This window comes from Struthio camelus, chromosome 25 (assembly GCF_040807025.1).
Source record: "Struthio camelus isolate bStrCam1 chromosome 25, bStrCam1.hap1, whole genome shotgun sequence".
NCBI classification, from domain to species: domain Eukaryota; kingdom Metazoa; phylum Chordata; class Aves; order Struthioniformes; family Struthionidae; genus Struthio; species Struthio camelus.
The window spans coordinates 3989685-4013745 of NC_090966.1; the positions used below are offsets into that span (position 1 = coordinate 3989685).

General features: G+C 43.4%; 1 protein-coding gene across 8 annotated transcripts in view; it reads left to right on the forward strand.

Moving 5' to 3' along the window:
- The window catches only part of TANC2 (tetratricopeptide repeat, ankyrin repeat and coiled-coil containing 2), a 253384-nt gene that overhangs the window by 139152 nt on the left and 90171 nt on the right, over nt 1–24061 (forward strand). For all 8 annotated transcript variants that reach the window (XM_068918703.1, XM_068918706.1, XM_068918707.1 and 5 more), the window contains 2 exons: nt 6536–6684; nt 14613–14799. In XM_068918703.1, the coding sequence (XP_068774804.1) occupies nt 6536–6684; nt 14613–14799 (336 nt within the window). The remainder of the gene's footprint in view (nt 1–6535; nt 6685–14612; nt 14800–24061) is intronic.

Sequence of the window (24061 nt, forward strand, 5' to 3'; positions counted from 1 at the left end):
CTTTTAGAAAATGTTCAGCGTATCCAGGCTCACATTTATGGTAATTTCAGCCTTTTTTTTTTCATTTTTATAACTGATGTTGGTGGGACTGTCTTGCGTTGCTGTCACAGAAATCCCAAGCAACTGAAGTGCAGCAATGCAGAAACATGTATTTAAGCAGTGGCGCCTGAAGTTTCTTTAGTCCCGGCTTGGTTAAGATTTTTAAAAGCTCTTCTGGACATAAGACTAATAAAAACCTTTCCGTTAATTCTGAGATTACAGGGATCTGCAGAAATAGGGGAGGATGTTTTCCAGTACAGCTCAGATGTATTCAGAATAATATAAAGTGGATGTACATAGTAATAGGATAGATTTAGGTCTCAAGAAGAGAGGAAGGTCTTTAAACAAAATTATACTTATGTAATCCAAGATCAGAATCGTAAGTGGCGTCCATTTATTTCTGGCCTTTTGTAGGTGCTCGCTGTTTGTATATAACTATTGCATTTTTTCCTTTGATAATTCAAGAATTTTCGCTTTGAAGACGAATGAATTTCATAGGCAAGTTCTGCCATGGGTGTCAGTAAATGAACCATTACTCCATTCACCTAGATAGACACTCATTGTAATACATTTCAAATGCAATTTAAATTACATTGGGAGCTTGTTTTTGGAAGTAGAAGTGTATTCAGTGAAAAGAAACAAAACTTCTCTGGCATAAAGCTGCATTGTTACTTTTTTACTGGGAGGAAAGTGATCATATTTTAAAGTGATAACATTTGAAAACATTGCACGTTTTGAATGCTTTCTTGAAAAGAGCAAACGCTGTTCTTATGAAATTGCATATTTGATCTTCAAGGACATGTTACCAACTGGAGAATGATTGTGATCTTGGTCACCTCTCTTGACGACCTTTTCCGGAATCAAGTTAAAATTTTTGATTTTGATGTATAGTTTTTTTTCTTAAAAATCCAAGAGACGGTACTAATACATAGCAGATTAGCAGAGCTATAGAGCTGAACCAGTGAGAAATACCGAGACATCATCCGTGAAAGCTGCTAAGATCATGAAATGCTTCTGAAGGGCCTGAACCGGGGACCCTCCGGGGGGGATTGCGAAGCACTTTTGCAGTGTTTAAAATGGGTCGGGCTCTTGGAAGGGGAAGGAGGATTAGCGGTATTAAGTTGCTGGACAAGCTGAGGTTGTTATGCTTTTAATTTGCGTTTTTGCAGGTGAGCAGGAGTTTTTGTTAATAACTTAAAGGGATGGCAAAAGTAGCTGGGGAGCGTGGAGATGATGTGCACCCTTGAGTGCTGATATAACTCTGGGAACCAAATTATTTAAAAAAAAAAAAAAACGGTAAAAGCGTGCCTTAAGTACCTCCACTCTTTCGGAGGCTTCTAAAGCGTTGAGTGTTTGACTTAATGATTTATTACCAATTAGTTAAGTGCAACTTTTGACGATTGTTCTTATCTTACCAAATCACTTCCGCGCTTTCTGCCAGTTTTATTCCAGGCATTCATTCTCTTCTGTTACGTCCTCTGCTTCCCTTTTTCGCTGCCTTTCCCGTGGCAGCTCCATCGTGACCTTACTGCTCGGTCGCTATTCGATCCTCCTCTGCGCCGGCAGCCACCCCTTGGCCCCCGATCAATCAATCGATCTTCTAACCTGGCACTTCGTTCACCGCCCCAACAGGCTTTTCTCTTCCAGAGATTTCCTTCCCTCCCCGCCGCCGGCAACACAGACTCTCCAGAGCTAAATGACCTTCTAGCTCGCCAGACCCCTGATCTAATTAACCTTCGATTTGTCTCCTGTCCATCTGATCCTCTTTTGGCATCTATTTCAGTATAATTCAATCCAGAAGGTTTTTTTTTAAAAAAAAAAAAAAAATCATCATATGCCCCTCATGGGCTTGGGATGATGAGAGCTGCATTTCATATTTTTGTTTTCATATGCTGGTTTAGGAGCTTTTAAGTCATGTTTATACCAGATTTTTCAAACTATTCTCTATTTACCATGAAGACTGGACTTTTCTTAATAGTGCAGCAGGGAGAATTTGGTGCACGCATATTAAGTGGCTGGTTTTGGATTTTTTTTTTCTTTCCCGTGCCTTTAGGGCTAGGAGATTGCAAGTTACTGCCACGCTGAGTTTTGGCTCTGTTCTGTTGCACTTCTGCCTCGCTCTGTGCATCCAGCATGTTCAGACTGCAGAGCTCTGATTTACGGTTTTGAACATTCTTCTAACCCAGCAGAGAAAATGCCAGGTAGCCTAAACATGTATAGTGTTTTAATGTACAAGGGCGGCCCGTTTCACATCTCTAAAAGCTGTTATTTATTTCCATCATAAAATGCGGCACAGTTACCTGTCTCTTCTGAAGATTAAGGATTAACAGAAAGAAATATCCATTAGTGTAGCTTTTCTGGTACTCTGACAAAAATTGGATTGCGTGTTTCATGGGCTCTTTTGCATATTCTTTCAATCTTTGAAGATATTGTTGAGTTTATGGAAAGCTCGCTGCAGAAGAATCTGAGTGTCCCATTTTCAAGTTTATTTGTTCTTGCAGTACAAAGTAAAGCCGTTACTTGAGTTTTTATTACCAAAAAATCCTTGCACTGCTCTCCTTTTAAGCATACTATGTCTTTTGAGACACTGATCTTTCTTGGAGCTGAGGGTGTTCATGGATTTTTTTTTTTTTTTTTTTTTTCCCTGCCATTAAAAAAAGCACTTCACTGCAATCTGTTTGTACTCTTCTGGCTATATCTGTGATTAAAGTCCTTGGACTAGTGCAAACACCTAGTAAATCTCTCTCAGTTTTGACTCATACTTCAGTACCCGAGATGGTGTCCAAGTTCAGAGCAATTCTGTTTTAAAATTAAAGACAACAAATTCCAAGCGGGTAAAAGTTGATGTATTAAATTGATTGCTGCAAAGGGAAATAATCTTTGGTAAGCTTTTGAGAAGGCGTTTATCTTATGGGGATTAGGAAAGGCAAGAGTATGTGCCAGGGCAATGTAATCAGAAATCATTTCTTCTCCACCTAAAGCTGAATGTAGCTGAGATAGTACGGTTAGTGCTCCGTTGGGGTGTCACATCGGCGCCACGAGTGTCCATTGGTGCTCCTTTACTATATATGTGTGTGTGTCTCTCTATACATTGTATGTATAGATACTACATATATACATTATATATATATAATGTGTATTTTTTATATATCAAGTTTTTATATACATATACACATATATTTTCTGTTGGAACGAGGACATAAAGTTAGCAGTCTCTCAAACCCCTTTAAATGCTTATGGGCACGTGATGAGTCAGGGTATTACGTTTTCTTCTTGTCTACCGCAGGCCAGTTGTGTCCGCGACCGGGCGCTCCGCTTTCCCCAGCGAGCCTTGGGGAGCCGCATGCACTGCAGTATTCACTGGATAGCACGCACAGAGAGGGGCAATAAAACAGTTTATGCCCTTTTTTTGAACTTAGAAAGACAGTATTAGGTCTTACTGTCAACTCTGAAAGACAAGTTACGGCTTCTTTTCATAATTCCCATTCATAGGCGTCTGGGAGCCGCTACGTCTCCTCTTTGACACTCAGTTAAATGCTTGCGCTTGTTTTTTAAAGACCTAAGACCAAAAGATGGAATAATCCAGTACACCAGTGCTTTGCTCGAGTTCAAAGTTGTCAGTACTCTGAAAGCTACCTTCTAATAAAATAACTGCTGGTTCCACCCCCAAAGTGATGCTCTCGGAGCTTAGCTGCTTCGGGGGCAGCTTCCCGGGCTCCGGGACCGGAGCAGAGACTCCCAAGAGAATTAGTGGTGCAGTTACAGCCAACGCCTTTTACTTTCTGCATTCTCATGCTGTGACCTAGGATAAGCTCCTCACGTTATTTATTTTAGAGGTAAAAGGTGGCTTTGCGCTGCTGTGAGATACTTTAAGGCTAGCGTAAACCCAGGCAGTGCGTGGTTAAGCCTAACGTCGAAGGAGCGAGTCCTTCTGTTTGTTTAGAGAGCGAACGAAGCCGGCTGCTCTGCCCTAATATAGCCTGGGAACGGCACGGGAATAACTGCCTAGTCTTAAATAAGGCCTTTCGACCCGAAACGTTCCTGTCCTGCTTAATCCAGGTAGGCTCTGCTGGGCCCCTCTCACGGGAGCGCAGGGGGCCTGGCGGGCGCCGTGTCTGGAGCCAACCTCCCGAGCGCGATCCCAGGAGCAGATTTTTCTTTCTAAGGTTCTCTGCGGTTTCCATTCGGGAACGCGTCCCAGCGGCTTTGGCCCACGCATCAACGCCGTGGTGATTTGCAAGGATGGTTGTACCGTCGGCTGCTTTCTGGTGTTGCGTGAGTGTAAGAAGTGGCACCAAATCCACCCCACCCGAATGCTCGCCATGTCCTGAGCTTCTCTCCCATGTTCCGAGTTTCTCACCGTGGCTGTCAGATCACCACTAATTCGCAGAAGATGCCATGTGATTTTTTTTTTGTTGATGATAGGCAAGAGGAAGATATTTTGCAGACAGGCAAGCTTCTTTTTCAAGAAGTGTCCAAGTGCAGACAGGGCACGTGTCAAGAAATCTGTGTTCTTTTTGTCAAATATTTGTCTTATTTTGCCTCGTGGTAGGGTTGGGTTGGAGGTCAGGGTGTGCAATACAGAGAAAGATTCAGCTTCTGCTTTCTGCCACGAGATATGTAATTCTGCATGGTATGAGTATTATTAAAAGCCATACTTTCTGAAGCCAGAATGTGGAGTCCAAAATAAACATTTAATAATTATGAGCTGAGCTCTCATATGGACATCTAGGAGAGATTCCAAAAAAATCCAAAAAGACAAAAAAAAAAGCCTTGGAGATATAAGTGTCTATAATTTCGATTTTACCCAAATGTATCTGTTCCAAATTTGACTCTCCGAAACAGTAAATGCCCACAGATCGAATGGGGGTGGTCAGCAGTTCAGAAGATTGGGCCATCCATCTACGTTTGTCTCTACCTTAAATCTGTCCTGTTCACGTCAGCGCTGTATGAAGCAGTACAATAGGGATTCAATAACTTAGAAGACAGCTTCTGTTATCGTACTACATAATCCGTTTTCACACCAGTGAAGTCACCACGTAAGGGCTGTCGCGGATGCGACTGTCCCAAAGCTGATGGTGGCTATGAAGGTGGACTTGGTTGCATGTGAGATGCTGCAGGGCTCTGAGTTTGCAGTTGTGAGAGTGAGACGCTGCAGAACTGCTCTTAAGTTTCTGCAAGATGTACCTTGCGAGCCTGAGTGGGAATTTCTGGGAGCGGTAGGCTTCGAGTTGCTGAGCTCTTGTACGTCTTCCAGATCCTGGGATTTGTGGCTTTCGGTTACGGTTATCAAAAAGCTATATTTAAAATAACATCTGTTTGCTATCGCTTCAGGCTGAGTGCTGAAGCACCCCAAGCCAGGACAGAGCGGGGAAATGGAGATGGGCTCTCTTCCAGATTGTACATTATCAGATGAATAATTAACTGTAGTCTAATTGCAAATCCTAATTAGTCTCTTACAACTGTACAAAACTCCGGATTGCTTCGGTGGCCAGAACTTGACCTTCAGGCTTTAATATCGCTGTCGATATAAACGGGGAATAATTTGACTTTCGGAACCTGAGTTACGTTTGCAGCCCTGCAAGTCAAAAAAATATCCAGAAATATTTGTTTTAAAATTAAAAGATAGGGAACTGCCAAAACCATGCCTTTTCCATGCGTGAATTGTTATGAGGAAGCTTGTATGTGCTGCTCTTCCTATGAACGGCATAAACATTTTAGGATACGTTTTCAGGGTGGTGGTTGGGTTTTGTGTGTTTGGTTTTTGGGGGGGTTGTTTTTTGTTGTTAATTTTTTGGGTTTTGACTGATTTCATAGACTTGATGTGGAGTTGGTAGATGGACTTTGCTTTGTATCGTAGCCCGCAATATGATTTCACAAGGAAGTACGGTCTCTGGAGAACAGTGCTTTGTAGCTAACCATGAGCGTATCAGAAACGGCAAGCGCTAATGGGAGATGTACATATTTTTCTATCCTATGCTTTCCTTTTAAGCAGCGAGTAGCGGGGGCCTGCTGCCGTAGACGTCATGTAGCGCTTTAATCGCAGGAGAACGAAATGGCACATAGAGTCCTGGATTCTCTGCGAGGAACGTGGAGGTAGCAGCTATAGGAGAGAACAGAGGGAGCAGTTTGACTTCTCGATTGCTATTTCCAGGAAATCTCATTTCCAGGATGGCTCTAGAGAGCTTTATCGTTAATATTACAGGGAAAAAGACGACTCTGTTTCTCTCGGTGAGAAGTGTAGAGGATACAACCCGCAAAGAGAGAAGAAATAACAGCCAGCGTTAGACACGTGTATTGACAACCTGAGCAATGCATAACCCAAAATTAATTAATGACCAGCAAATAACGTTTAAGACAGGCTTGAATAACACGAATAGCTGGAAAACGCTGCTACTAAAATTACAGCATGCGTTTTGTTGGTGAAAATACTGGGTGAGCGACAGCAAAGTTAAACAATTCCTATCAAAATGTATTTGTTTTTCTTCCCGCGTAGGTGATACTGAGCAGGAGCTGGGACCCCCTCCATCCGTAGATGAGGCAGCGAATACACTCATGACTCGCCTGGGCTTCCTCCTGGGAGAGAAAGTCACGGAGGTACAGCCAGGACCCCAGTACAGCATGGAGGTGCAGGATGAGAACCAGGTGCGCGATCTCTTCCATCTCTTCCTTGGTTTTGCAGCAGTAACTCTCTCGATTATGATTAAATTGCAGCGTGTGAGGTAGGGGTTATTGTCTAATTACATGGCAGCCGAGAGTCTCATTACGGGGAAATGATTGTTATGAGGTAGAAGGTCCTATCTCCCCGTTAAACAGTGAATCATCATTCTTCTCCAGCACTCCATGTTTTGGGGATCAGCTGCTGCTGCTGCGTGAAACGGCTGCTGCTGTTTTTCTGTTGCTGCAAACGTCGTAGGAGTGGGCAGCGTTGCTAATCAGATTATAGGGGTCAAAATAATCTGGATTTCCATGGCATCTTAGATGTTAGAAAGGCTTCCAAAGCATTTTAGTGGTGTTATGTAAAGCCTTGCAAATTTTCCAGGAGGGACAGGTAAGTAGTAATATCCTGATTTTATAGATAGTCACAGGTTTTGCTCATGTTTGCTTGAGATCATGATTTCATGCTTCAAAACAGATACAGAAACCAAATCATAAAATCGTTATTGTGATAAAGCTTGTTAAATCCTCTCTCTGTCTGGCTGAAAAGCACCATAGCAGTAAGGCCCTGGTTCTGGCTGAAATGTAGATTTTGTGGAAAATGCTCGAATTTCTCCTTCCTGCCCCCCAGACCTCCACTCCCAGCAGTGTTCATAAGGTGAGAATGAAATTAAGAAACGATTTTTTTTTTAACTGACAAAAGGATAGTCCAATTTATAGCACAACAGACTGAAACTCAAAGCCCAGGTGCAAGTCCCTCTTTTTTTTTTTTTTTTTTTTTTTGTTACAGAGTGATTGCATGACTTTGCACAAGTGCTGAGCGTACTCATTCCACCTACCTTAAGCAGAAGCCCAATTGAGACAACCTGATTTAAGGTCCTAAAAGAGTCAGCCAAGAACATAGCTCCACGCGTTAAAGCTAAATTCCCGTGGTACTGTGTGCGCCCGTTCTTCGTTGCCCTTCCCCGTGCTCCTACCTTGTTGTGTGTCCAGCGCCTTGCTTCCTTCCAGGACACCGTGTATGTGGCCACACGTGTGTACCATTTAGGAATAAATTAAAGTCTGGGACGATAATCAGCCAAGGTATTCATGAGAGCCACATCAGAATTACAGGAAGCTGTACTTATTGATTGTGGTATTTTTCTAATCTGTTAGTTGGAGTGCTTTTAGTATTTCTTATCAGCAAGTAGCTGGCTGGCCTTTGAAATGGAGCAAAAGCGTTTTCCTGTCATTTTTGTGTCCTATACTGGCTTGATATTGTCAGAATAATTTTAGCTACATCTCCTAACTGTGCAAGTGGCCTTTCCCCTCCCCTCTCTAAAGATTTGAAACAGTCTTCAAAGTATCTAGAATTTTGGTTCGGGATATCTTTATTTTCCGGTGGCTTGGGTCGTACTGTTTCAATATCTCTGGTTACTGTTAACAGTGCAAGTCACTGCCAGATTTTAACCCTCAGAAGTTTTAAAGGTAGAACATGAAGGCGTTTCTTGCTAGTGCAAGAGCAATGCAGGGTCAGAGTAAGCAATGTAAATTGGATCAACTTGATGAAGAACCTAGAGCAAAATCGGAAAGATGAGATGATGTTGCTGTTTGAAATCCAAAGAAAAGAATATCAGCGGCGTAGAGGAAGATCATGGAGGATGGAGGTTGTATTCCCGTAGCAAACGCGAAAGCAAGCTGGCCAGGAGAGCCGGTTCGTGGTGAGCAGAGTGGAGGGCTGCCTCCTGGAGCGTCTCAGTCCTGCACTGTACATTGAACCGAAAAATGGTTTGTCATCTGTCTTCCACATGGGCTCTAAAGGGTTAATATGCAGCACGCTTGAGAGCCAAGAAATGCGGTTTTTCTAAAACTTTTGCTCTTTAGCACATTCATTAAGCTTTTGATGATTTCATTCATTTTTTAACGCAAGTTGGGGTTGATTTGAAATGTACTTCACTGTACATTGTGCTAGAAAATGTACTTTTAACAGGCATATATTTGAGCTGAATACTTCAAAGCTAAGCAGAGCTTTCTGCTATAAATGGTTTCTTTTGTTGTTGCCTTTTGCAAAAAAATTAAAATCCCATCTTTTCTCAAAAGTAAAAGATGTCTTTGGAGAATAAATAAAAGAAAAATCTTAAGAAAAACAGCAGAGAGTTGTGCTCTAAAATAGATGGATATCTTGGGCTGCGTGCTAATTTTTGCATGAAAAAGTTCTACAGGGCCTTTGAATGCTGTTCATGGGCTGGGGAAGATAAAGAGAAGCTGATTCCTCAATTACCGAGTTAATTTTTTTCTTTCTTTGTGAGCATCTCCTGCTGTCAGTGCTTGCCTAGAATCACAGGCTATTTTAGGTTGGAAATGACCTCTGGAGATCATCTGATCCATCCTCCTGCTCAAAGGAGGGCCAGCTTGAACGTTAAACCATGTCATTCAGGCTTTGTCCGGTCAAGTTTTGAAAATCTCCAAGGCTGGAAAATGTAGGTGGCCTCTTCCAGTGCTTGAGGACCCCCAGCTGTGAAGGGCTTTTTCCTTATAGCTAGTGGAAAATTTCTTTGCTGCAGCTTGTGCCTGTAGCCTCTTGTCCTTCCCTTGGCACTTCTGAGAAGAGTCTTCTCCATATTCCCCTATAGATAGTGGAAGACTGCAACTACAGGTAGATGCAATTTAGGCTTCTCTTCTCCAGGCTGAATTGACCTACCTCCTTCAGCCTTTCCTCTAACGGGCTTGGTGGCCGTCCTCTGACTTTCTCCATTTGTCAGGTTCTCATGCAGGGGAGCCCAGAACAGCACGTGGTATTTCGTCCATGCTTTCGCAAAGGCTGGGTGGAGGGAAATAATCACATTCTTCCTGCTTTTTCCCTGGTAGCTTTCATCACTGCAATAGTGCCCTGGAACAGCTTGTGTTTAGAGAGAGAAAGACATCTAAATAGAGTGCAAAGAGCTCATTATTTGCTTCCCAGGCCCCTTTTCCCCCGAGGCATGGATGGCTGCAGTGATCCTCTTCTGCCTAGGAGGGTGAGCAGCCTTGCTATGTTGGGTGCCGCTCTGTCCAGATCTGCCAGCGTCTGGGTGCCCACCATCAAGCGCTAGCTTTTTCTGAAGGGAAGCCCTTCTCAGATATGCTCCAATGTAAAGCTACTTCTGCGCTGCAGGGTGCAGATCTCCTGAAAACCTCCCTGGCTCTCCTTCCCAGACTACCTTGCATAAAATAGTACTGAAAATCAGGCAGCAAGCCATTTCTGGGATTTGCAAAGATTAATTCTCCTCCTAATCATTGATTAATTAAAATCTGATTGGGACTTTGACTACTAGTTTGCACTTGAATTTTAAAAATGAAAACAGTTTGCTAGGTTTTAACTCATTAATTTACATGGTCTGGGCAAAGCAAATGTTCTTTGTATAAAAAGCTGAGACTAGGCTGCTACTTATTATTCTAACCATGCTTTGCCTTCTCAAGCGCGAAAATAATTATTTGCAATCTCACCAATGCTGAGCTAAAGTGAAGATAAGGAATAGAGGTGTTTTCACTAAAACTGCCGAAATCTGTAAATCTGACACGTTGCATTTCCATTCAGTTGCCTTATTTTAAATATGTCAAAGGATACCTTTTCTAATGCAGATTGCTATGAAATTGCGTGTTTTATGTGCAGCCTTTCTTAATCATGCCTTCTTTAATCAGAGATCACAAATGCCAAAGAATAAATCCTTTTTCTCCTACTTCTTGGAAACTTTTTTTTAACTGTACTGGCTGCCAGCGAAGCACAAAGGACAATGAGGCTATGACAGACAGAACAGTTCAATTTTTCAAAGCTTAGTGAAAATGTGAAAGATGACACAACAGCACTAATAATACAGAATGTTCTGTCAATGGAACTTTGTATTTAAAACCTGCATAGGGGAACATTTGTATATATCAATACAAAAATAAAACATGTCAGTCAATGCAAAGTGATATACTGTATTATTTGGTAATTTCCAGTTGCAAGTAACTTGTTTTTAAGGAGCTGCATTGATAACACTAAAAATAAATATATAAGAATATCACTTTTTGGCATTTCATGAAACAGCGATGTTATCAGCTGGAGAAAGGATGAGCGTACCAGTCTTGCACTGAATTTTAATTTGCTTTAAAGTGTAATTTTTTTTGTGTTCTAAGGTTTTTGAATGTTATTTTGTTAGTATTGGGATTAGTTTCAGCAGGGATTTGTTTAAATTACCATGTGAAACAAGGCTGTAGAAAAACCTTTCTCTAAAGAATTTATAATAGTAATAATGCTTCTCATTCTGACAGTTCCTAAATGTGAACTCATTAAATACTTAGATGCTTAGATGCTAGGAACGATGAAAGAGTGGAATCTGCAAAATAAGAGAACAGTTGAAGCCGGCAAGGACCTCTGGAGATCATCTGGTCCAGCCTCCATCCATGTCCAAGGTTTGCATGTCTCCAAGGATGGAGCCTCCACAACCTCTCAGGGGTTCCAGTGTTCGACCACCCTCACAGGAAGGAAGTTTTTTCTTCCGTTTAAATGGAAGAAAAGGGAAGAGTCTGGTTCTCTCGTCTTTACTCCCCCCCATCGGGTGTTTTGCACATGGAGAAGGTCCCTTTGGAGCCTTCTCTTTTCCAGCCTGAACAGTCCCAGCTCTCAGCCCCTCCTGGTAAGACATGAGCTCCAGTCCGTTAAACATCTTCGTGGTCCTTTGCTGGAGTCACCCCAGTATGTCCACGTCTCCGTCGTCCTGGCGAGCCAGTGCACCCCGTAAGTGTCCTCACCAGGGCTGAGCCAAGGGGAAGGATCACCTCCCTCGATCTGCTGCCAGCGCTGTGCCTCATGCAGCCCAGGATGCTGCTGGCCGCCTTCGCCAGAACCTCAGAAACTGTACTGCGTTGTATTGGAGGCAGTTCATTGGAAAAAGCTAATTTAATAATCTAATAGCTCAGGTGTGTAGATGGAGTCTAATGACCCAGGACAAATCAGAAGAGACAGTCTCAATGTAGTGGGTCGCTCAGGGCAAACATCTGCTTGATAGATGGCAGTGATACAAAAAGAGAGCCCCATGTTAGGTTATGCTAAGAAAAGTGTATAAAACTTAGCAGTTTTAAGGGGAAAAAAAAGTCATAGAACATTTTCATGTTGAATCCTGACTCGCAAGCAGCTTTTAATTTGACCACTAGAATTAATTAGGTAATCGGAAATTAAACTACAGAAATTAAAAATGGTTTCACAAAAATCAACGCAATATTTAGACATCCAAAAAAGATTGCAATATGAGCAAATGAAAAAGGTTCATGGAGAGCCAAGACACATGACAGGTGATATGACGAACGTGTGAAACCAGAATATACAGGGAGTTGGCATTTACAGAGCAGTCAGCTTGCCTCCGATTCCTAGAAGGCTACAGGGGGGGGGGGAATCATCTGTTTATAAGGGCCTAGGATATAAAATGATGGAAAATAGCAGTAACAGTGATCCACCTAGTGGCACGGTAAATTGGATGGGGAGAGGAAAGCGTTGATTTGTTTCTCCTGAAGACTTGCAAAGATGATACGGTGGTGGCCGCCCCGTTTGCTGCCAAGGTATTTTATGTGGCTTCTGCAAGGAGATTACACACTTAGGGAAATACTTCAGGGTTCAGTTGCTGCTGTGTTGCAGTCTCTCTGTTTTTGTAAAAGCATGCCCGGGGAGGTGTCACGTTAGCGTTCCCTTCCTGCTTTGCCAACGTGCTAATGCAGGCTTAGGACATTATCTAATCGTGGTTACATCAATGCAGTCACGTTTGCATAAAAGTGAAGGAAGGTGGAGGGAGATCAGGCTGTTTCGCCTCTCCCCGTTTCTCAGGCCCGCCTGTTGTACAGGATGCTCTCTTTTGCCTCACATGGCTGGATGATTACATTACAAGTAAGGATTTTTACGAGGCACGGTGGGATTCCTTGGACATATTAGCTAGCTTCCCAGTAGCTACACCTGGGATCTGCTTTCTAATTTAGAAACCAGTAAATCTTTCACATAGTCTATTTAAAAAAAAAAAAAAAAAAGTCAATACCAGGCATTTTTTAAGCTTAAAAAAAAGTAGACTTCAAACACGGGGCAGTTTGCAAGTCTGATGCTTCTTTTGGTCACTCTGGTTTTTGGTCACCCTGGTTGCAATGGCATGAAAGAAAGGAAATACAAATGTATATGATTATTAGAGGAGTATTCACAGAGGATAAAAGAAGTCTCAGTTAAGCAAATTCTGAGTGTGGAAGCCACCGCTGTTCAGGACCCCCCTCTGCCAAACGCAGCGGGAATGGCAGTAACCCCTGCAGGGGCTCGGGTCAGGTTGCTCACCGCCAGAGATCAGCTCGTATGGGCAAGTCCCGAAATACTTCCCCCAGGCATCGCCAGGGCCAGTTTTCCCCGTAGAGCTGCTTGCTCTAGGGCAGGAAAATAAATTTGAGGGAGGCTCACGTCCATTTTTGATCTTCTTGCCTCCCGCCTCCTCGTCTCGGGGAGATGAACCTTTGGCCTGACCCAGGGTGGGATCGCCTCCGTGCCCCAGTGGCACGGACACATCTCTGCTGCCCGCCGAGATGGATCGGAGGAACGTGCTGGGGAAACAGCAGTGTCAGTCTCTCTCTATATTTATTTCACTTCTTATAGCTCTGCTCAAAACCTCTCTGAAAGGCTCTGCTGCAAATTTAAAGAAACTTGAAATTTGACATTTTTGGTTTTGGGGAAGGAAGTGTGAAAGGCAGTTATGCGTTTTGAAGGGATTATCAAGTGATTTCTGCATGATGGCTGTGAAGCACTGTGTAATGTTTATTAAATTGCAATGTTAGGTAAACAAGAACACCTTCGCAGTGTTACGGTCAGTGAGCCATCCTCTGTCCTTGCCCTACTTCGGTAACTCGATGCAAATTTTTTTTTTTTTTTATTTCATACAGATATTTTAGGGCATATCTTCAGAGAAGAGTGTCTTTTGCTAGGGAAGCACGCAGGTGGGTTGCGCTGCCAGTAGCCTGCGGTTAAAACAAAGGATCTGTGTTAAATCACAACTATTCTCTGGATAGATATTCAACCGGATTCAGGAGTAGTTTTTTTGGTTTAATAAATGAATCTCTGTGTACGGTATTAAGTGTATAAGCTCTTCTGAGATTCTTGCACGCAGTTTCTTGTGGGTTCTTCCCAAAATAACTGTTAGTCTTTTTTAATGCTGCTGCATTCTTAGTTTTGTGCTGTCTTTGGAGAGCAACCTTTTCGCCAGTCCGTTTTTCCGAAAAATTTATTGGGTGGGGAAAGCCGTTCTGTCCAGGGAAGGGCTTTCTCGTATCTAGATAAGGGATCTCCAACTTCCGCTTTGCAAGGGTGTAAAACCATTGTGGCTTGACTTGAATGGAAGAAACGTTTACAGGGCAAAAGAAAACTGGCAGTCCCGCTGAGATCTCCGAGCGGATGGAAATGGCACAGAGGTCTTTATAGGATTTCCTGTATATAATGGGTCTTGCCATGAGTAAAGGTGAGATCATACCATATACTTATCGCCCTGAGGCGCTCCACCCAGATAGAGGCACAAGTTTACCTCACTGTATTGTACTTCTTGTTTATTTGTTTTTTACTTTCAGCTCAACGTTAAGAAAACGCTAACATTTTGTAATAAACTATGGTATAAGGCTTATGGTAAATACTGCTTTACTTGTTTTCTGGGTTTCCTGCTGAATGTGGAAGCTGGAATCTGTCCCATTACGAGAAGGAAAGAGGTTGAAAACACAGCCAGCGTTTCTACGTTTTTTTTCCGCGGATGTGGGGAGGCATAGTGGATATTTTCGTTTTGAACAGCAAAGCGCTTTCCCTCCCTACAGTCGGGGAGGGAAATCCTCATGCGCGAGTTCCCGGAGGATTTCTTTTCCCGTGGTGACCGATGGCGCTGAGTGACGTGTTCCTGATTTGAATTTTGCAGACCTCGGCCGTAACCCAGCGGATAAGCCCCTGCTCCACGCTGACCAGCAGCACGGCCTCGCCGCCGGCCAGCAGCCCCTGCTCCACCCTGCCTCCCGTCAGCACCAACGTGACGGCCAAGGACTGCAGCTATGGTGCCGTCACCAGCCCAACATCCACCCTTGAGAGCAGGGACAGCGGGATCATAGGTGAGTAGCGCAATCTCCTCCTCGTTCTCACCAGCTACCCTCCGATGCTAAGGCAGACAGTAATCAACTGGTTTGGTTTAACAAGCTTTTTTAATAGATAAGACGCGTGTGTTTGCTAAGCAGCAGAAAGGTTTTGCGTTATTCGAGTTGATACTTCAGGAACCGAGGTGAATTACACCTCGTCTTCCATTCTCGTAGGTAAAACTCTAGAGAGGTGAAAATTGGGATGAATGAGGTTGATAATAGCGTAAATTATTCAACACAAAGTTTTGGAAAATGTTTAAGTGGTGACAGAGGAGAAGAGTTTACTTTTTTTCTGCTTTTGTTATTGCTTCACCTCTTCCTCCCATCTGTTCTGATTTACTTTTTTTGGCTTATTGCAACCTTTCTTCTCAACAATTTTTTGCCCCCTTTAATTCTAGGGAGGTTACATTATTTCTTCCACTAAGTGTTTCTGTTGTTGTGTATGGTCTCCTTCAACTGCTATCCGTGCTCGTTTATGAATGTAGAGATGCTAATTTGGGGAGAGACAAGCTTTTTGGCCCGATAAGGAAGATGGGATGATCTCAGTGCCAGGCAGTGGCTGTAATTTGGGGCTACCATCCCCTCCTACTACTTCAAGTAAGTTTAGGTGTGGGTTTTTTTGTTTTTAAACTTTTTTATTTAAAATTAGCATTTTTCTTCCCCTATTGCTGTTCGGTCCGTGACCGCTGTTCCTTGATGGGAGCGGAAAGAGAAGGGTGCTGCTGTCACATTCACAGTTCACATACTGTGGAATTTTCTGTACCGATATTTGATGGGAAGAGGGAGACTCGTTGTGAAACGTGCTCTTTTGTGTTACGCTTGCTGTAAGTTAATTTTTGTAATGCTTCCTAACATGCTATTATTGATATCGTCCTTTTAGAGAAACGATGAGGATTATTTTAGATTCAGTTATTTTAGAACAGTTGTTCACTGGGAGTATTGCTTCTCATGTTTGGTTCTCTGTCTGTTAAAAAATAGGACTTTATGTCTGAATGTGCATATCTGATATTTGTGTGTTAAAGGAGGAGCGCTACTGAGGCTGGTACGTAAGACTGATTGCCTTCTGTGCCCCACGACTATCACTGTCACCTGTATCGGTGACCGAGTGCCTCAAAAATGGCTATTTCTCTTAAGATCAGCAGTAGGCAGGAGCAGGGTTATGTTAAAAGAAATGTTGATGCATTCCTGTGGTTGCTATAGCAGGTTGTTTTGTTGGCATGATCTATAGATTTGAGGAGCTTTTTATGCAAAGGATCTTGAGGAAAACATATGCAGATTAATTTCTGCTCAATAATTGTAAGGGTACAATGGAAGAAGAGTAATTGCTATGGAAATTCAGGCAGGTTGGTGCTAGTTTGGGTGTCCTTTCCACGTTTTTAACGTTGAATATTTGTCTGGGTGAGAAGATGCTACTTTGACCAAAAAAAAAAAAAAAGAGAGAGAGGAGGGTTGACAGTTTAAGGAAGTTAGTTGTGCTAATGATTAATATTTTGCTTGGCTAACCAGGAAATTTGGGCTTAGCTTCAGCTCCCGTATGCCACCGGAACCTTTGTTGCACTTCTGCCTGCGTGATCTTAAAATGCAAATATGTAAGCTATTCTGAGCTGCCTACCAAAGTAGGTTAATGAATTCTGGGAAAATTCATCACGGTATCACACGTCGTTGTGTGTTCACATTGCCCCATGGTCAGAACTTCATTGTCCAACAACAGCCCTTCAAAACCAGATTGTGTGGGAGAATCACGGTGAGTAAAAGCGCATGTATGATTTAAGCTAGGTCTTACTCCTTAGCAGACCTATAAGTTAGGTCTGAGACTTGAGTGAAGCCTGAGGAAGAGCAGCAGAGTTTGCAAGAAGTTGTGTGGGCTGCTCTTTAGGAGCTCATCCTGCTAATTAGATTTGCCAGTGTGTGCTGTGCTCTCATGTTGAATTCATGCTCCCCTTGTGGCTGCTGCACAGTCACCAGCCTGAAGGCGATGAGGATGGAGATCCCTGCAGTTAGCTGGTCACCTGGAGTTTCTTGTCCAAGGGAAGGTCTGGGGAGGTGAGTGTGTCCTTGGTGTACGCCTATGTCAAAGTGAGGTGTCAGCATGATCCTGATTCTTCATGTGATGAGTCGTGGAAGCTTTTTGCTCAGTTTCTATCCTACCTTTTTTCAGTAGCTCTATAGCAGGTTTTTTTTTTTTTTTTTGGTAGAGTAAGAGTCAAACAGGGTTCTCCCCCCATCCCCAATAAATTTGCAGGAAGATTCCCTTTTAGATAGTTTTTTGTCAGGATTAGATTTTTCCCATGGAAACTGGAAAATAAAAGAAGGTGGCTTATCCCAAGGCTACGTTAATGCGTCTCAGATGGAAAAAGTCAGCAAGATGTCAGAGTGCGTTTGTACGGAGAAGGAGAAGCACTGTTCAAATCTTTGAAAAAAGCAAAGCTTTTTCTTTTAGAGTTAGCACTCAAAGGAAAATGAGAACCTTTCTCCCCTTCTTTGCCGCTGCCCTCACTTTGACAACAGCATTTTCAACAGCTTCTTACTCTTGCATTTGATGGAAGCTGGGCGGCTGTAACAAATTGTGAGGAAAATTGTCTTCTCCAGTCATATTTTCCAGCAGGGGGGAAAAAAAAAAGAAAAAAATAGGAAAACTTTCAACTAAGTCTATTTTATGGTACCTTTGCTGTCTTCGGCAAGGTGTGAGGTCAGCTTGAGCAAGGGGAGGCTGTTTCCCCGGGGGAGATGAATGTGCAGTTTTGCCGTTATTGTATTGTTCTCTTGTGAGCTGGGTGTGCAATAATTTTGAAAGGTGCTCTCTACGTGACAGCAATTCCCTAAACTTATTTTCACCACAGCATCGAGCAGAGAAATGGTCCACGTGCACAAAGCAAGCCATACCTCACTGCTCTCTGCTTGGGAAAAAACCCATCGGCTCCTTTGTTCCTAAAGGGTCGGGGCTCCGGTTTCAGTCGCGTTCCTCTTTTATTGGATGCAGAACTTCTTTTTCCTCGGCTTGTTCTCAGCAAAGAGGACTGTAGTGACGTGACTTTTGCTCCGAGTGGCTTTACGTGGTACCTCAAAAGCGTGAATCTACGCAGGAATTGCATGTCGAAGCTACTACTACTCTTCCTGAGTCATGGTCTCTCCTGTTCCTCCCAAACAAGCGTAACTTCAGCTCTTAGCTCATGCGCTTCTGGGAAAGTGCATCTTTGTAATAGGCTGTTCCTGCCAATTTCTTGTTCGCTCATGATGAAAGTTAAAATTTTGGAGAGACCTCTTGATTTTTGCTACGTGTTAGTCCTGATCTGTGACTGGTGCGACCTCCAAATTTCACAACCCTTAATCACAACCATATTTCACATTTAAAAAATAAAAGGGCTTTAAAGTGTGTCCTGGAAGGTTAACATGCTCCTTGCAAAATATTTCAGAGATCAGGAAGGGTCAAAGCGGGAACTTGATCCTTGACTTGCACCATTCTGCATTGCTGCATTTTTTTAATGTGTTTTTTTTTAGCCTACAGTGGTTTTTTTTACAGCTTTTTTTAAGCTCGCTTTACTCATATATGTTACTTTTCTCAGCATCAGCTAGTCAAAGTTAAATTTAAGTGTGGCTCTTTGGACGTCTAAATAGCTGTGTTAGGAGCCTAACTACCCGTTGAGGTGTATAGAATGGGCATTTGGGGGTGTTTAAAAACAGACGTAAAGACCAAACTTTAAACAGTCAGGTTTTCTATGATTCCTTGTCCCCTTGGAGTTTTTTTTTCTGTCCGTTTCTGTGCCAACTGTTACATAATTTCTATGATCATTAGAGAACAAATCTCTAATCTGCATTAACTGAGTGACTATTTCATGCTTGCTGATCACTCTAACAAATGCTTCACTTGTGTTAGACCAGACATGCTTTGAAATTTTATACTTAATAGCAACGGGAAGTTCAGGCCTCTTAGGCTGAAAGGGTAACAAACCTGTTATAAGTTCCAGAGCCTTCAAATTCCAGCATTTTTCACCCTTTCCGGGACAAAATCCTTTGCCTGTGACGGATGCTGCAAATGCAGGCTCAGCTTTAATTAGCTCCTCTACTGGGTATGGCTAAGCTCATCCCAAACCAACTTCAGTGGCTGCAACTTTGCAAGAGTAGATGTTGTCAAAATTTTTGTTAGGGAGAAAAGCTTACGATATAAATATTTGTATTTATAGCAACTCTGTGTTTCTTTGATTTTTTCCTCTCCTCTAGAAGGCTCGATCTTACTGTCCATTTTTTTATTAAAGAACTTTAGAAGTCAATGTATAAACGCGATACCTAAGCACTAGATTAGGCAGTGACAAGTGCAATTGCAGCTGAAGAAAAGGTGCAGGAAAATTGCCCGAGAAAGGGTTAAATTTTTTTTTTTTTTTTTGGAAATGGTAAAATGCACTGTTTTATCTCAGCGGCGTTTCTTGTAATAGCCATAAAAAGCAGTAATAAATGTAAACATTAACTTGCAAAAGGAAGGGAAATGGGGAAGGAGGGAGGAAAAGCGAGAAAGTGAGCCAAAAGCAGAGACAGGAGCAAGTCAGCCCTTGCTCCTGGAAGCCACTGGATCCTTTTCGTGGAAACCAGAATGGCTGATGCAAACGTTGACCTGGCTTTAACCTCTGAACCGCTTCCAGGATTTTTTGGCTCTCGCCAAACACGAGCAGCCAGCTGTTAGCGTTCGAAACCTGCTCCCGAAAACAAACCTGGTCAAAGCGTCGCGTGCTTCTGGGGTGAAACTTCGTACTTCGAGTCGCAACCAGAAAACGGACTTTTGAGGTCTTGCTGCTTGAACGCAGCGGAAAATACGAGACGTCTACAGCAGTCGTCTGCGCGCCTGTAAAATCGGACAGGAAACGTTTCGTGTGCTTTTTATCGTTTAAAAGCGTTCTCCGCAGAGTATTAAAGAGCGGCTCTTTTTGCGTGTTGAAGCCTCGTGAGCTTCTATTTTGTGGGCTTTAAACGATGAGGAACAGTACGTGAAAGACATCTTCCCCCTTCTGAAAGTCCCTGCTGTGGAGCTGTTTTCACCTTTTTTGCTATTTTTACTGCTCTTCATTTGTTCCTCTGACTCCTGAGCTTTTATCAGGTTGCTTCTAGCTGCAGATTTGTGTCTTGGTGGGTTAAAAATAGCTTTGTTAATAAATTGGTCTAGAGTGCGTGCTAAGCAGAATAGACGCCGCCGACAGTGAAACAAGATAGATTTGTGCGCGAGTTTAACTGCTCCGAGAAGGGAACAAAGAGCAGCTCCAAAGGCTCTTCAAGATAAATTTAACTCTGGTTAAATGTTTTTGTGATCTTAGAGCTACAGCATTTGAATTGTGACCACCTAATCAGTGTAATGAAATGCTCTGGTTAGTAATGAATTAGATTTCTCAGAACTTGAGTTTTTTTTTATTTTTTATTCATTTATATATTTCTTAATCTAGCCAACCTCCCTTTGGGCTCATTCACCCACGGAAGAGCTCCCTGAAAAGGGTCTGATGTTGATGACCGATGAGCGATGTTACATCTGCATATTGCAAGTGATTGGGGATGAAGAGGGAAGCTGTTTAGCAGGCGTCTCATGGGGCGTCGGGGAAAAGCGGTAGGATCGTAGACCCCCGTAGACTGCACTACGTACCGAAAAAAACACTTCTGGATCCCGACTTGGTTCTCTCCGCAGTTCCTTAACAAGGACAGATTGAGCAGAAAGAAAACATTTGTGTGTCTGCATGACCCGATTTGGTAATAAATTCATCTCGAGTCACTGTCGGGGATGAGGAACCCAAGTATAATCCCTCTGGCGTGAAACAAAAATTATGCGTTCCCCCAGTTACGTCGGCGAGGCATCGGGCTGCTTGAACGGTTCCCAAACTCTGGCCCTTAAATGCTGGGTAGATACTGGATCAGCTGCAGGTGTTTATTCCGGCATTGAAAGGAAAGGGAGAAAGAAGGGTGTTTGGGGACTAGAGCTGCAGGAGGAGGCACGGGACACGCGTTCTGTTAAAACTGCGAAATTTGCTTCCGTTTGCGGTTCAGCCTGGCAGAGGGCGAAAAAAATTGAGTGGAAAAAAAATGAAGGAAAGAATAAGTTGGGAAGACTGATTAAAAGGGAGCTAGAGGAACAGTCAGTGTTGTCAACTCCCACGGTGTTATTTTGGATCCTGTGATGAGTGACTTTTCTTTAAAGGTTTAGCTGTTGATGGCATGAGATTGGCTGGGACTCTCAGCTTTTATTAGAAGAAAAGCAAGCTTTTAACCTTCACAGTTACGAAGAAAAGCTTGACAATGATCCAAGCTTAGCCCAAAAGTTGAAACCGAGTATAGAAATAACTTCCTGTGCCTGGTGCCCACCCCCCTACAGGCACCTACACCTCTTTTCTGTTTGCTTGTTTAAACCCCATCGTTTTAACCCCTGTTTCAAGACTATTGTGGACTAAAAAAAAAGAAAAAGAAGAATTAGTCTTGCCGATACTAAAGATGGAAGACAATGTGAGCTCATGTTGCAGAAAGAGGCTGGTGTCCGTTATTTTGGTGTGTCCCTGTTGTAGGGGTTTTACTCCAGGTACATGTTGGTCATGGTTTTGTAAGAGGGCTGTGATTAAATAATATATTTAGGAGTGTTTTTTTACTTTTATGATGCTTCAGTAAATCAGCCCTCGAGATTATTATCTCTGTATTAAATTTGGAACCTTTTAGCCAGATTTCTTTGAAGCGTGCAGTATCAGACCAGGCTTAAAAACATTCGTTTCTGCAAATCCTCAACTAAAGCAGAAACCAGAGTTTGCTGCTCTGTTTGCTCTCACGATCGCAGGGTTTGCAGGGAGCTGTGCTCGGAGGGCGTGAGCATCTCAGTCTCTAGGTGTTAATGTTATTTTATCCAGGCCTTGCGTTTTCAGTCCACGTAGCAAGAAGGCAGGAGCCGTCGTGGGGCGACGGGCCATCCGTTTCACGCTGCCTGCCAGCCCTTGCCGGGGGGCATTCAGGCTTAGAGTGGAAGGAGTACAGGGTCAGCATGATGCTGCCGTCAAGGTATTGTTCATGATGTTCCAAGACCTTTTGTGTCCTCGCCCTGATTTATAGCACCTGGAGGCTGGAAGCAGAGATCGGTTTCCCTGTTTAAGCTCTGTCTTTTTACAGATTATTTATATGAATTAAGCCAATGATTTTTTTTTTTTTTGCCTCCTGTTTGAGACCTCGGCTATAAGAGAAATTAAACATGCAAACAGCTGGGTGTGCCGGGTTTTGCTGCTTGGCCACCTGGCTCCCTGGGGTGGTGCGGGGGGCTCCGCTGCTGTTAGGTGTATGCTTTTGAGGCCAAGTTTCTGAAGGTTCATGTGGATTAGGGTGAAAGATTGATTTTGCTCCTTGTCAACTCGTGCGTTTTAGCCAGAGCATCTCTAGCATCACATCTAGCATCACATCTAGCATCTCTAGCATAACAAGGTAAGTGGGGTTTTAGTATGTGACCAGAGAAGAGTGAGGCAAAGTCAACTTGGCAGACTTTGCCTAAGTGTTTTTAGTACCTAATTTCGGCACAATTTATGGAGCTAGCTACTTTGCTGGAGTTACTTCTTTAAGGCAACAAAATCCCTGTTTCCTCCTTGAGACATACTGTCGGTCCATACATTTAATGAATTTCATAGCTGATGCTCATGATCGCGTGGTAACTGTTGCAAACTGCTTTTCGTTACAGTTCCATCTGAAACACAAGCATAAAGGTCGACGTTTTCCAGGCGTGATCTCTGCCTGGAGCAGAATTGGACAGGACGGTAAAAATCCCCGAGTGTGATTTGACTCGGACAAAGGCAGTTGAAAGCCTCATGCTCCAGGGCACTGGCCAACAGCTGATAGGAATTAGAAATAATATTTACTATGCTGTAAATACATGACACTTGCTCAAAGAAATGTACTACTGGCTGCAGTAGCATCGAGGGTGCTGTCTTAGATGAGCTCCTGCTTTAATACACTTCTGTTTTTTCCCAAAGGAGAAAAAGATATTTTAAAACGTGTTACTTGTAAAAAGTTGTAATCGGACTGTTTTAGCGAGGGAACGAGCCGAGCCAACGTTCGAAAGCCAAAACTGGACGCAGGCAATAGCAGCGAGTCTGCTGCTGAGGAAGAGGAAGGTGCATATCTCGAATATTAAAAGCAAGGTAGGATTGTAAAATGACTCCGGCGTCTCCTGCTGCACCTCTGGAGTGGTTCCCCTTCTGGCATCAAAGTGCACGTTTCTTCAAAGCAGCCCAGGCAGCGCTGCTCCATGCAGGCGAGTGTTTTTCAAAGGGCGGTGTTGAAATCTTGCGGACAGAGATATGGCAGATCCCCTGAGAGCGCCGCAGCGAGCCTTGCAAAGCGGCACCCCCGTGCCTTGATCCTGCCATGAGAGGGTCTTTCCGCAGTGTTATTCATTACTGCGTTTTGCAGCACTCACATGTTCTAGATGCTTTGAATTTGTCAGTGTTCGCTTTAAATAAAGTGCGAATCCGCATGGCGGCTGGTAGACCGGAGGTAGGTATGTAGGTGTATATACACGTGGTGTCACCGTCGTGCTGTAGGGGACCACGAGTTCTTCCGTGGAGCTATCAGGTTTCCCATATTCAGTGCATGACTTGCATGGCCGGCTCAGGTCTTGTTCTGTCCCCTGCTGTCCCCTTTCGTGCCTTCGCAGGGCAGTGGCATTTCTGCTCCCTGGCACTAGCTGGCACATGGGCTGCATGGTCATGGTCCACCAACCTGCCTGCTGCGGTGCCAGCAGCTGCAGCACTCTACTTTCCTTGCCCTGGAGCGGGCTTTCTAGAGAGGTTCAGCAGTCACCTGGCTTAAAAGCATATTCCTTGCGTCTTATTCTCCAGCTGCATCCGTGTCGTGCAGCCCATCTCCCGTCACAACCTCAGGCCTAAGCCTGTCCCGTCCTTCAACCTGCCGCACGGGTTGGCGCTTGGTAGAGACTCGGCGTTGAGCGAGCTGCCTGTTAGCAGATTGCTTCAAGGCAAAATCCCTTCTCTTTGGTGTATTCGAGGTCATCGGTTTATCTTTCCCAAATTTAGAGCACACCGTCTTTTAAGAGATTTGTGTTTTCTGGAGATTTTGGTTGATTGTGGGTCTACGTGCTTAAAAAAATGGGACTTGCGAGAAGTTTTCTTGCAGTGGCCAAGGACTGTTTGTTCCTTTCACAATCCTTGTGTTAGGAAGCGGTTAATTTTGTTCATCTCCGTCGGTGCGACAGCTACACCGTTGTTTTTCCAGTTTTCCTGTT